Genomic DNA, 13,902 nt, shown 5'->3' with positions numbered 1-13,902 from the left:
CCGAGCAATTACTCGCAATACACAACTGGTGACAGCTGCTCCTGCTCAATACATTCTAACAAAGGAAAGCGTCATTGAGATTTTCCCCTGGTCGTTGCATATGTACGAAAATGTAAACAAGGTTGTTGAATGACAGATATATATATATATATCTTTTTTATCCCTCGACTAAATTATAAGGGGAGGCCGAGCTGCAAAGTGAGCCCCCCACGAACGAAATTTCTGGCTACGCCACTGGCTCCAAGCACTTCAAGCGTTTCAACCAAGGTGGCGTGGCGTCTCTCATCATTGGCTGTAGTCAGTCACAAGGCATTGTGAGAGTGAACCACTGACTTTCACTTTCACTCTCGCATGGTTACTGTGGCAACAAAAAAAGTTTGTCGGTGCAAAGGTGTCCCGTTTCTTCCCCGTGCTCCTTGGAAGTGGTCTAAAATTAGAAAGGGCCGAGAGCAAAGCATATCATGTACTCGTTGTGTTGTTCCTTGCTGCCGTCGTGAGCGGAGAGGGGTAGCGAAATGCAGCCGTCGCTCCAATGCTTCCACCAGCTATTTCGATGAATGCTGCCCAACGGCATTTGAAGGAAACTACTTTTCATATGTTGCATCCCTGTGTGATTTTAGTAAAGAATATAAACAGTCTTTCTTATCGCCAGAAGGGGGCTCCAAATGCTTTCTTTTTTTTCTTAGTTTTAGCTGACGCCCTCGAAAATGGCTTCTCATATGTTACTGTACCTTTTCTTTTTCACCAAAATGTTTGCTGTAAAAAAGCATGTAGGTAATGAAAAATAGGTATGTTTGGAAGTGTCTACATTTGGTGCTAGCCTGGTATGCTTTCTGTATTATGGGTAATGGGAAAATACCAAACAAGACCTGATTGCTGAACTGAAGAGTAGCAGGTGATGGCGGCACGAACACCCCAGCTCTCCCCAGACATATGCCAGCACCACTTTGTTGGTAAATTTGAAGTGGGTCTATATGCCCAAAATTTTGTTTGTTGTAGCTGATGGTCAGTTATAGCAGTGCCCATTAAAAGTGGACATAGTATGTATAATACAAGTAGACCAAACTAAGTGAGAGGAATGGTCTATTATATCCAAAAATATATTTATGCAGATCAGTTGTAGTGGGTGTGGACTGTCCATGCAAATTTACGAGCATTTGATGCTACTGAATAATTCATTTTTGCCAGGACCAGATGTATCTCTTTAATATAGAGGACCAAGTAACAAGATTTTGCTCAACTTTCACAACTGAGGGTAACCTTTAAGAGGCTAAACTTTGTGACATTTCTTTTATTTCTTTGCTTTGCCAGTTTTGGTCCTTGTGTGCTAGATATGCTTTCTATTTTAAAATTTTTTGCAGTGTCCGTGTATTCAGGCGTGGTGTTGTAAAGAACATGGTTGGAATGCGAGGTCGAGAAAATGACCAGAAGAAAGCAAGGAGGAAAAGGCTTCAGAGCAGTCGCATGAAGGTAAGTTGCTTTTTGTGTCCAGTGGCCAAGCACAGCAGGTGCACTGCCGAGATAAGTGGTGCTTTGTACTTATATACCACTTATGCAGCAATTTATACTGTCCTAGATTGCTAGAAGCCGCAGTGAAACACAGTATGCAGCATCATGTATAGAAACTTACTATTGAGTATTTGAATTTTAAGGGAATGTTTGGTTGTTGCACCTTCCAAGTATTGTGGATATGCTGGCAGTGTTGTACCATACTTTCTTTTGTTGTATTCCATGCTTCAATTGTCATGAAAATGTTGACAGATTTGTTTTTGTATAAGTTTACAGTACCACAACATCACCCCAGTTTAGCTACTATCTCACCAACTGAATAACTTGGAGATTTTGTCTTCTAGCAGCTGTATATGTCAAATACATTCTACTAATCTTTGTGGTTATGGCTTTACAGCTATGTAGTCGCATTGTAAATGTTAACCTGTGCAAGACAGTGGGATCGTCATGTCATTATTTGATATAGGTAACTAGATTGTCATTTTGAAATTCTTGTGGTGCTTAAATATGTAAAATACAGAAATATTGCTAAAAAGAATGAACAATTCTTTCATTGATTGGTTATTCATCTCTACAAGAAATCAAAACTGTTATAAGGCAGTACTGTTGAGAATGTGAGTGGAAACCTAAATTTCTGACCAATTGATACTGTAGTAAAAAGGATAAAAGTCATGGTTACAGCTATTATCCCATGCAGCAGCTGCACTAGGTATGCAAATAATATAATCTACATTGGAATAAGTGTGCTGAATACAAGGATGGTCTTGTTGATTTACATCACAAGGTATTTATCATTAGCATGTTATTAGTGCTATAGCATGCACGTAAATCACTGCAAAACTGTGATTTTATGCTTGTCCAGTAACTGCTTATGCAGTTATCAATACAGTGTCCAGCATTCACTGCAAGCAACGTGCACACTATGTTTGCTAACTTGCTTCCATGTTGCATCAGTTTGAGTTGCACTGTGGTGCATCGCACTTCAGTCCGCCTTTTCCAAGATGCTGCCACTGGGTATCTGCATCGTTGTAGCTGCTATAATTATATAGCGTGTTCTTTTTTTTTTAGCTGCACCAAATTTTTAAAAATTGCCTGCGGCAGATAGCACAATTCTAACCCTTGATCTAAATTATTCAATGAGGCATAACTTCTACAAAAAATGAAAATGCTTAATTGAATAATTAACATATTAAGCTATCTAAATTTTTAACCAATTACTGTATGGCACATATTTCAACCTGCAAATTGCGTAGCTAGTAAGTATGCAAGTCATATAGACTTAGAACGAATTCTGAGGATGGCACCAGTTTTGAGATATGTGCTGTGAAACTTGCAATAAAAATGCACTGTTGTTCTACTTACTTTTTAATGAAAACACTGTTTTATGCATTGCAGCACAAAAGTAACCGGAATACCAATGCTTTTTGTCAGACATATTAAAGATTAAAATCTTCAAACTGGTGTAGTCCTCAGAATTAATTTCAAGTTGATGTGCCTTGCAAACTTAACGGCTATAATTTGTTGATTGGAATACATGCTATAAATTAATTAATAAAAAGTTAATCAACAGAGTTTTGCTAATTATTTAATTAAGCATTTTGATTTCTCGAAGTAATGGCCCCCTCATTGAGTAATATAGATCAAGGGTTAGAAATGTGCTATCAGCCACAAGCAATTTTTAAAAATTTGGTCCAGCTAAAAAAAAAATACCCTGTATGTATTAATATACCTGATGCTGACACATCTGTTTGTTACCATGAGAAATTGGTGCTTGTTTAAAGGGATTCTGGAAAACTCCTTTAACATGGGGTCTCTACATTCGTGTGTGGTTCACCACACCTCAGCTAAAGATTCTGTGATGCTAAAGTGCACCCCACACAATGATCCTCCATTGCAGCGTAGTGTAGGCTAGATGGTACGGCGCAGGGAACATCAGTGCCTACTGGTGGGACAAGGTGGTGCTGCCAAGGTGCACATCATCTTGCAGATGACACTTGCTAGGGTGATGTTTGCTGGTACATATTGGAAGTTCCCCGAGGATATGTAAAAGCTCCCTGCTTTCTTGCACAGTGTTTCTATATTGTAACTGGAATAGTCTGGAACATCCCATCAGGATGCTTTGCAGCTGGTGTTATGACAGTATGGAGACATAAAGTGTGTATCATTTGGGAGCAGTCATAGCATACACACACAGACATGCACGCACATGTTCACACGCGTTTATACACAAACTAAAAAGTTTTTAATAGAAAAATTGGCTGCACAGCAGTGTTGCAAACCATTTTCCTTTTTTTTTTCCAAGAAAAACCTTTGTGACCCCATGTGGCATTTAATTTTACCCAATGTTTGACCTTACACCAAATTTAGTTCACCTACATTACTGTGCAAGCTCTTTTGCCATGAAAGGGAACAATACAGCACAAAATATCAAAATGTGCTGATTAAATTATCTTTCCATGGGAACAAATTCAGTCTATTCAATAGGGGGGCATTGATTTTTTGAGTTACACACAGCTGCAAAAATATATTGAAATTAATAATTTAATTTTGAGAAATATTTGTAAATGAAAATTTAGAACCAGTGGCACTGCTTTGTCCTTATGTGGCATCTGAAATATTTATTCTGGATTGTGTTTTTACATTCACATTAATATCTGTATTGGTTGCGGCAGAATACTATTGTTCGCAACAAGAATAACAGAAGACTCGTGTGGATCACAGATGTAACAGCATTTTGTTGTCATTAATTGCAGGAATGTCTGAGCCATTTAGACAACATCTATTCCAGTTCGATTGCTACATTTAGTTGTGAAAGGAAAGTATTGTCCAAGATTGATGTTTTGTGGTACATTCTCAAAGCCATTATTTTCTTGACATTGGAAAAAAAAAAACTTCAAGAAGATCTACATCTGTATCAAGAAGGGCCCTGTGACACTACAGAGCACTCAAATGAAGACTTTGCTTGAAGGGTGATAACCGTATTGTTGGAAACATTGCCACCTGCACCATTAGGTTAAGCAGGTGATGCAGCCTGTATGTTGGCATTTGATTAAAAAGTGCATGCAATGAGCTGTGCTGGCACTGTTGGCACTGACTCAATTTTTCTAGCATTCGTATCATGAATCATGCTTGAATCGTACAGACCTTTGGTGAATAAGTCATACCATACCACGTACAACAGAATGCTGTGAGGAACACCTGAACGAAATATTACTAATTTGCATGTAACAGGAAATTCAAAATGTCACAGTGACGATCACTTATGCTTTTTTGTGGCTTCCTTTATCATCGCCACCTTTCAATTGTCCCAGCGGTGCTGTGGGGATGTTCTATGACTTTTGATTGCTTGGATCTATTTGAGCACTCTGGCGCATTGGAACTGTTGTTTCCTGTGTTTTTGTCATTTATTTATTTATTTACAAAATATTGCAGGTCCATGTGGGCCCAAGCAGGAGTGGTAAAATTACAAAAGATAATCATACATGCATTCAGAAGAAAAACAAAACACTCACAACTCTGTTGCAAAATTAACAGATAAAAAATTAATCAGATCAATTCAGTCAGTGCTGTTTAACAATGATAATGGTAGTGCATTCCATTCTTCACTTGTATGGGGGGAAAAGGGAAATTTGAAGGCATTAGTTCCTGTTAAGGAGTTAAGGATACAGAGTGATGATGTCTGGGTCGTCTTGTGGTAATGGTCCGGCATATGGAGCAGGATGGATTGAGAGTTTATTTTTGAGCAGAAAAAGAAATTCCATTCTTAGAATTTTCTGCTGTAATTGTAATGTCTGTATACGATGATCTTGATAGTTGTTGGTGAGTCAATTATGCGGTACTTGGAAAAAAATAAACCTAACTGCTTTCCGCTGAATCATTACCCGTGCATTAATATTGTGTTTGTTATGTGGACCCCAGACGGTGGCCGTGTATTCCATTTTCGGCCTAATGAGTGATCTGTATGCATGAAGCTTAGCTTTGGACTTGTGCTTGGGGGGCTGTGGATGGAAAAATAATTTTTGCAAGATAACTAGTTTTGTGCTATTAGTTTTCTTCAAAGCTGTTGTTTATGACAAACCAGTGGAGCCTTTCCTCGTTGCTCAAAGGCTCCTTGAATTAACATTCTGCTCAGCTCCATCAACTGATTGAATTGGCAGCCATTGAAGCTGTCCACGTAGCAGTGCCCACATAGCAGTGCCCATGTAGCAGTGCCCATATGTGCAGAATGATGCACATTTGCTAAAGGAGGACTTGGGCATGGTACGTCTTTTCTTGCAAGGACCAGCCTGGGAGTGAACGCACCCTCTTTAATAATTCCAGGTAGAAGATGGCACTGTTGCAGGGTGTCGGGAAAACAACTGTTGAGATAAAGAATGGACTCAATGTGGCCATCCTGAGTATAAGAGGATAAATGATAGCAGTATTTTCATGTAGCCTTGGGACTTTACATATCTTCAGTTGTGACAAATGACTATGGCTTCTACATGCATAGTTATTATGAGTTTCAGACTGCTGTTTTCAGTGAACAACTTAGAATTATTTGCTAGAGTGTTTTACTTTTCTTACTTATCTCTTTGCTGGCTACCAAAAAGATTGCATGCAGACTGATTAGGATGGGGGTCACTAAAATTAAGACAAAACTCCTATTGTTTTTCTTTCTATTTTTCATGTCTGATACTGGTCATTTTGTTAGATCTTAAATATGAGATATTTATATCGGACCATGAGTCTAGTCCTAGCACAGTGCCTTGTATAGGTTTGGTATCACTGAGTTAAAACCAGCTGTGTGCAAATGCATTGTAGTGTCATGGCTATGCAGTACATTGGAATGGGATTCTTGGTCTGTCATAACTCTCTATTTTCGGTATTCTATACTGTGCAAGTGCATGACATTTCTTATAGGGGGCTAAATTCACAAATCCACCTTCAACTGAATTCTTCTCATTTTCAATTGAGCCTTTAATGACACTTTGCCACTGGTTTCTATTTTAAAAAAGAAATTAAAGAAAATAAGTTCATTAAGAATTTGATAAAGTCATTCAAATTATTTGTAGTTTCATGTCTGTACTATGTTGCTGTAACAAACAGCAAGTGGGACTGCACTGTAGCGTCTGTAGGGCTTCGATGTTTTAAGCATTTTCTGTTGTGTGTATTTTGTAACTGTAGATAGTAGCATGTTTCCTATGGGCTGTATTACAGTTTTGTATCAGTGGGCTAGGCTCCTGTCTAGTCTTGCAGACGAGTAGCCCCTACTTAATTTGGTCAGAAAATTACTTTAGTACATACTACAGTTAAACGGAGATATAACAAACTATTTTAACTTTCTTCAGCTCCTTTTCCATAGAACACCATGTATTTAGAACCTCAATACAGTCAAACGCCTTTAAGACGAAGCTTTAGCTCGGGCTCAACTTCGACGCAGCCTATTCAAATACATGTAAAACACAAAGATGCTTTTCTGAAATAACCTCTGGACCGATTTAATGAAGTTTGTTGCATTTGAGAGAGAAAGTTAAATTCTAGTGACTGCTGGAAGTGGAATTTCGATTTAGGGCCTGAATTTTGTTGAAAGAATTTTCAGAAATTTGAAAGTTCGAAAAAAATTAAACACGAAGTTTACAAATTAATAGCTCTCTGTCAAGAACAGATATTGTGGTTCTGTAAACGACATCCATTAGATTACTCAAAGCGGACAAATTCTACATGTCAGTTTATGTATTACGTGAATTTGTTACATTGTGTACGAGGGTTCTGCAAAAGCTGTATTTACACAACTAAATTTTTTTGAGATACACAATAGAGCTGGTGAAGCATATTTAACAACAGAAGGCTTTATTTAACATGAATTCAAGGGCGACTAAGTGAAATAAGTCATTAATTTTTTGTGACACTTGGTCTGGCGGAATGTGCAACTGAAGCCAAACATATTGCCTGAACATTTACGGCATGCTCTGCGGTTAAATGTGGTCATGACGCAAGGTAAAGCTGCATAGTATCAAATCCTGCTCCGACCTCCCTTGCTGTCAAAATTCTTGGTTCATTTATTGGCTCTTGATCACTATTGCTTTCATTGACAGTGATGTCCTTTTTGCCCCAGATGGCTTTGAAGACATTGTCAGTTGCTAGTTACAATTGCATCATCATATTGGGGTCAAATGGAACTTAGTCATCAGCCGTCGCACCCACTGTGGAGTTGCAAGCAGCGTATGACTTGAGTGATTCATGGAAAAATGCAGCAGAAACGTAACACTTGCTGACATCAGCATGCACCTCAAGTGTGCCACTAGTTCTACCATTAGCTTCAGTGCAAAGCACAGCCCAGCGGCATGTGCATGCCGAGGGCATTGGTGGCACTACTATGTAGTGTTCATTGTGAATAAAGAAGTCAGCCATTGGAGACACCTAAGTTCCTTCATTGTGCAGGCAAATTTGTTGTTGTGGTCTTCGTCGTAAAGGCGTTCACAATATACATGAGAGAGAGGGATTCAGGCGGGACATAACTTTCGTTATGCAGCTTATGCATTGTAGAGGCATTTGACCGTACAGCGAAGTGTATTTATACACGATTTCAGTATAACAAAATTTCACTTCCGTCCTGAAGGGTTATCGAGACAATAAATGGAAACTACCCAGGACACAGATACTCAAGCTATTGAATTATGAGCGGCTGCTTGTGAATGCACCTCTCCAATCACACGCATGACCAAGAGGACGGCTGAAGCGGAGCAGCGTCATGTTTCATACAAAGGCCAAATGTGATAAGATCCTATTGGGTGATAGTGAAAGCTTGTGAGGGTGAGCCAAGAAGGATGATGGCTTGATAAGTGGGGTCTTCCCGCACAAGCAAGAGGAAAGGGGGGGAAGGGACCAAGCTGGCGGTAATGTGATGAAGCGCGAGGGGAGGTGGGGGGAAAGGGGTGGGCAGGTTAGCGTGCTTCTCCTTTTCAAGCGCTGCTGTAGCTGTGCATTGTTGTCAGTACAGCTGAGTGCACGTGCAGCCCGCGTGCCCTATTTTAGAGATCTGACCTGTGTGCAACGAGTGGGCATACTGAGATGGTGTGTCATAATGTGTGCTGTCCTCAGGTGCGTTTAACTGGAGATGCGTTGAAGCAAGAGGCACATGAAGAATTGTCTCCCTGCCGCAGGCGATTTTCATGATAGCGTCGTCCCACTGTGGGCAACACTATCAGCTGGCCAGGCGAAGTGGACACGACACCTTTGCTAGGCTTGCTTTGTACTGCAGATGTGACGACATCTTTAACACAGCAAGAAACCGTGTCTTTCATTGTCGATTCTCAAAGTCGAGAAAATGACTTTTTTTTCTCATTATAACATCTTCTTTCCAATTTCCTGATAATTGGGAAAATTTTACTGCCCCTTCCATGTATGAAAAATTCATAGGCGACTGTATTTATTTGCATAAAAGATTGTATTTCAACAAAATTTTAGTGTAACGAAGCACCTTGTCGATTTTACCGATTTCGTTATATCGAGGTTTAACTGTATAGGGATAAATTGCCACTTTTTGTTGAAATTTTTTACTTGGTTAAGTTACGAGCACGTTGTATTACCACATACAATGTGCTTCCAGTGTAACAATCTTACCTCTTTGTATGCTTGATTGCTTGCTGCATACATTTTGTCCTTTTTCTCGTTTCTACATTGTTGCACTGTAGTTTCATGATGTTCCACCCCCTGAGCAATGTACGGGTAGGGGGGCCTTTGTCAGGCAGTTGCATCTGCCGTTAGCCCCTACATCCCAGACAATGTATTGTCTAAATAAAGCATTCAAACAAAAAAACATTGCACAGTTGTAACTGTTCTAGATAAGTTTTTCATGCATGTGAAGCTTTACGTTGCAGCTGTTGCTGATGTTCTTATTTGCCCTTTTTTTTAGAACAATGCCAGCCATTCCGGCAAGTTGTCCAATGGCCTAGGCAGAAGCAAGGCTCACATTCACAATTGTAAGATCCCACATGATCCATTTGCCAGCGATGAGGAAGCTGTGAGTTCAAGTACTGGAGAGGGCAGCACTTTTTTGGACGCCTTCATACCACCTCTACGAGATTTTCATGGTGGCAACCATCCATTCCGTGATGAGGTGCTCTTCCCACCGCCTCCTCTGCCGAGGCCAAGGCCTGGGAGGCCCCCAAAAAAGCGCACACTTCCAGTGCCACTCAAGCCAACCAAGCTCAAGTTGCGTGGTTCCCAACGGAGATTGATTTTTGGTGCTGCTGACACAGACTCGGAAGACTGTAGCAGTATGAGCAGCACCTGTACAACCAGTACTGGTAGTGCAACCAGCTCTAGCACTTCATCCAGCTCTGTTGCTACTAGCAGCACTAGCACCACAACCAGCACTGGCAGCTCAGATGTAGACTGCAACATCTCAGGCCGGGGATCACTGCGGTGGAAGGAGTCGCTTCGCAGTAGTGAGGCTGCCAGTGATGAAAAGAGCCGTTTCAGTGTACTGGCCAGACGCATTTCCATGGACGGAAAAGTGCAGTACCTCATAGACTGGGACAGTTGTGGGAGCAGAACATGATGGAAGGACGATCACATGACACTCTTCAGGACTTTCTTTTTCTTGACTGTGTGTTTGCTGGTGTGTGTGTGTGTGTGCGTGTGTGATACTTTCACGTGGTGGTGCATTGTGAAACTGGCCAGGAATTCCAAGGAGCTGGTTTGTTGAAGCACCGTTGTACAGGCAGCTGCTATGGACTGCTTGAGTTTGTTTTCTTTTTCTTCTCTGTCTTTTTGAATGTTGCATTTTTTAATGAGTTGTTAGATCTGCACATATATGTGAAAACAAACCTTTAAAAAATTGAAATATGCAGAACTCATTGGTGAGGAGGTGCCCTCTGCTATTTCTCGGAACATATGGCAACAATTCGAAGTGGAGTTTGAGCATGTTTTATCACTCATGTTGCCTTTTGAAAGACTTCATATTGATTCCAGAGTTGTCTGTGTTTAGTATGTCTTTGGTGACAGCAATGTAATGTGAACTGAATTTGGCTCTCTCTACAACTGCCAACGTAAATAGAGGTTGCATTGTTTCTGCAAGTGCTAGCAACAGACACGCCAAGCAAGGTCTGCCAGCTATGGTATAGTTACGTGAACAACTTTTTGTACACCATTTTCTACAGCTAGTTCCTAGATAAATTACAGGTTTGTAATAAATACAAATGAATCTACCAATTTTCTAATGTCTGCACAACTTAATACGTATTACCTGGGAAGACTTATTTCTCCTCAGTGTGATACAGGACCTGCCACGCTTTCTGGTACGCGAGCCAACCGCAACGTTAATGTCAATCAGTTAATGCTCTTGAGGCACCATATGTGTTTTACATCTGCTGAAACACTGCCATTTTGCTTTCTAGGGTTTATACATTTCTCCTAGTCTTATTTGCTTTTCTGGGGGAGGGGAAGGGGAACGAGTCGTTGGCTAGCTTTCTTTTTTTTTTCTTTTCAACTTGCTCTCCCAACACTTACTTTTTATTATTTTTATCTTGCAGTGATTATTGATTTTTTTTATTGCATATGTTTTTGTTCACATGCACATGCTTGCTTATGATAGTTTCATATCGGGTAATGCCAATTGGATGAATTTGACACTGTTGACAGTGTAGCAGTTAAAGGTTCAGTGAATTTCACAGTGTGGATTTAAAACCTCCTTCAGACTTGAGCACTTAGCCTAAAATGCCTTCTCTGCATTTCAGTATTTTACAGTGCACTTTTGTTTTTGGCTGTGGTACAATGTACTTAAGTGCTTTTCATTCGGTAGTGGGCCTTGCTAGCACTGCACATTAAGTATGAACCAAAGAGTAATGGACTCCATCAGATGTTACTGGGTGTTTGCATCAAAGTGCTGTTATAGTGAAATAAAGTTATATTTACGAGTTGCTCGGCCTCTAATATTCTCATGAGGTGTCTTGATTGTTTTCACTGTGCTAGTGAGGGTCTTGTTGTCTGGCTTGTCACTCTGATCATTATGGTGTGTGGTCAGCTTGATTATATTGAAAGAACCATTAAAGCCCACATAAACAAAACATTATTGTGGAACATAATTAATTTTGTCAGTGCAGACGTTTCTTACCAGCTTAAAAATACTTCGTTTGCGCACACATTGACTCTATTTGCCGGAAGCAGATCTTTCCGGCAGGTAGATGGCATTCAGCATGTAACCTGCTGTCAAGTGACTTGGTATCATGGGTATCCACATAGTCTTCAGGTTTCATTGTGCTGGCAAGTTTCACTCTCTAGTTTTTGAATAAGTTTCATTCAGTGCATGCCGTAACACAAACAATTGTACCAGCATACATATATTTATAGTGCTCACGGAATGAAACACATCAATTTGGGGCTAGCTAATGTGCATACATCTATTTCATCTGTTGGCTGTTCACTTAGATCAGAGTCTATCAGGTTTAGTGACCAGATTTGTAGCAACATGACATGGTACTCTTGAGTAATTGCACATATAGAGCGTTCTTAAAGTTTCCTTGTTGCATTTCATTCCGTGAGCACTGTACTATCAGTATAAATTCAAAGGCAAACAAGTTGAAAACAACTAGAATGTTTCCTTGGGTTATCAGGTTCGCCTGCATTTGTTAGTTGCATAATTTAGGCTCCAAAACGTACATCTGGGACTACACCATGCCTACAAACTAGCTGCTGAGTGTGTGCATGTCGCACTCTATGTTCAACAGGCGTTCTGATCAGTTTTTTTCCTGCTCACATTCCAATTTCCACTAACGTTATGTGTAGCACACAACCATACCATAATTTAGCTGGCGCAGTGGCCATCCATTGGAAATATTCCTAGGAACAGTGCTTGCCCTTTTGTTTGTGTTTAGGATACTCGGCTTACCGCAGCTTTGCCACTTGATGTTACAAAATCCAATGTGTTTGTAGTTATTGGTTCCTCATGCCTTTGTTAAAATAGCCAGAAAGTAACCACCCAGTGCTGACACCATTGTGTTTACGTTGCTAAAACAAAATGCTGCCTCACTGTGTTTGCTGGCAGACATTTGCATGCTTTCATCATTTTGGCATCATTTATTTTCTGAAGCCAATAAGCCAATATTATGCATGGTAGAGAATATAGTGGCACACAAGCAGGGTGATTTCACATAAGATCAAAGTGTGGCTGGTTGACCTTTTAAGCTTGCTCATTAATTGTTGCTTAATGATGGGGGATTGATAAGCTCACACAAATTCTAAGAAAAACAAAATGAATTTGAATTGTGAATATGAGAGAAAGAGAGTGGAGTGCTTGTGCACATTGCAGCCAACATTGATAGCCCATACCTTGGTAATATTTTGTTGGCACCCTTGAAAACTTTCTTAGAAAATCTATGCACATAGCACATTGCAACAACTGTTGTTTTAAATGCTTTTATTTTTATTTTTTTTAGATTCTAAACTTTGTCAAAGCAGAACTTTTGCGAACTTGGCATATTTTTATTTTATGACAAGAAGGTAGAATTTTGAAACTTGCCCTATATATTAAAAATTAGGGCTCCATTGGTTGATGCAAGTTTTAATCGTACATTTTATGCAAGTAATAAGCTACAAGCATCCAAATTTCAAGAAAATCTTGAATGTTGGGAACTTTCGAAGCCAATTATCGAAAAAGCCTAAGACCGCCCACATGTTGGGCAGTGCCCGACTTCACAATCACCATAAACACATTGCATAATATAGCTGGGGCAGAGGATATTGAACATCAAATACGACGCTTTTGAAAGGCTGGGCATGCGATTGTACTGCAAGGAGACGGCACATCTGGTGCACATAAATCTTATTTTGCTAAGTGTGATGCAGTAAATAGCTCTTACATTAAAGAGCAATTCTGTAACCCCAAATGCTTGCAATAACATAGCGCGCTTGACCATAAGTGTTTGGTTTCAATGCCAAGTTGCATTGCACAGCAATGGTTCTTGCCACCTTGGGTGGCATTTTGTATGAAAGAAAGGACTTGCTCTTAATCATCATCATCAGCCTATTTTATGTCCACTGCAGGAGGAAGACCTCTCCCTGTGATCTCCAATAATAATAATGCCTTTGTTTGGGTCACGTGTAGTGTACATGAGACTGGAGGCCAGCAGTAAAAGCTGTCATAAATGACAGCTTGACAAAGCCGCAGGCCACCATGCACTTGACAGCAGTATAGCGGTATTGCTTACATCAGAAAAAAGAAACGTACACAGTACAGTACACAATACACCCAGATAAATGAATTCCATTTTCCGGAAATGGATAGAAACAACATTATCGTGATATAAGCAGAAAGCGATGACAGAACAAATACTTTGAACCAACTAGAAAAAAAATTCATACGAAGTTAGTCTACTAAGGTAAGAAAAAAGACAATTCAGTACAATTCAA

At 39.9% G+C, this 13,902-nt stretch overlaps 1 protein-coding gene across 3 annotated transcripts in view; it reads left to right on the top strand.

Moving 5' to 3' along the window:
- The window catches only part of Pcl (polycomb protein Pcl), an 82,806-nt gene extending 71,392 nt beyond the window's left edge, over positions 1-11,414 (top strand). For all 3 annotated transcript variants that reach the window (XM_065446937.1, XM_065446935.1, XM_065446936.1), the window contains 2 exons: positions 1,362-1,470; positions 9,407-11,414. In XM_065446937.1, the coding sequence (XP_065303009.1) occupies positions 1,362-1,470; positions 9,407-10,054 (757 nt within the window). In that variant the 3' untranslated portion in view covers positions 10,055-11,414. The remainder of the gene's footprint in view (positions 1-1,361; positions 1,471-9,406) is intronic.
- Positions 11,415-13,902: the final 2,488 nt, after the last annotated feature.

The sequence above is a fragment of the Dermacentor albipictus genome, chromosome 1 (genome assembly GCF_038994185.2).
Source record: "Dermacentor albipictus isolate Rhodes 1998 colony chromosome 1, USDA_Dalb.pri_finalv2, whole genome shotgun sequence".
NCBI classification, from domain to species: domain Eukaryota; kingdom Metazoa; phylum Arthropoda; class Arachnida; order Ixodida; family Ixodidae; genus Dermacentor; species Dermacentor albipictus.
The sequence above is the reverse complement of the archived record's forward strand: the minus strand, read 5'-3'. Positions and strand labels throughout refer to the sequence as shown.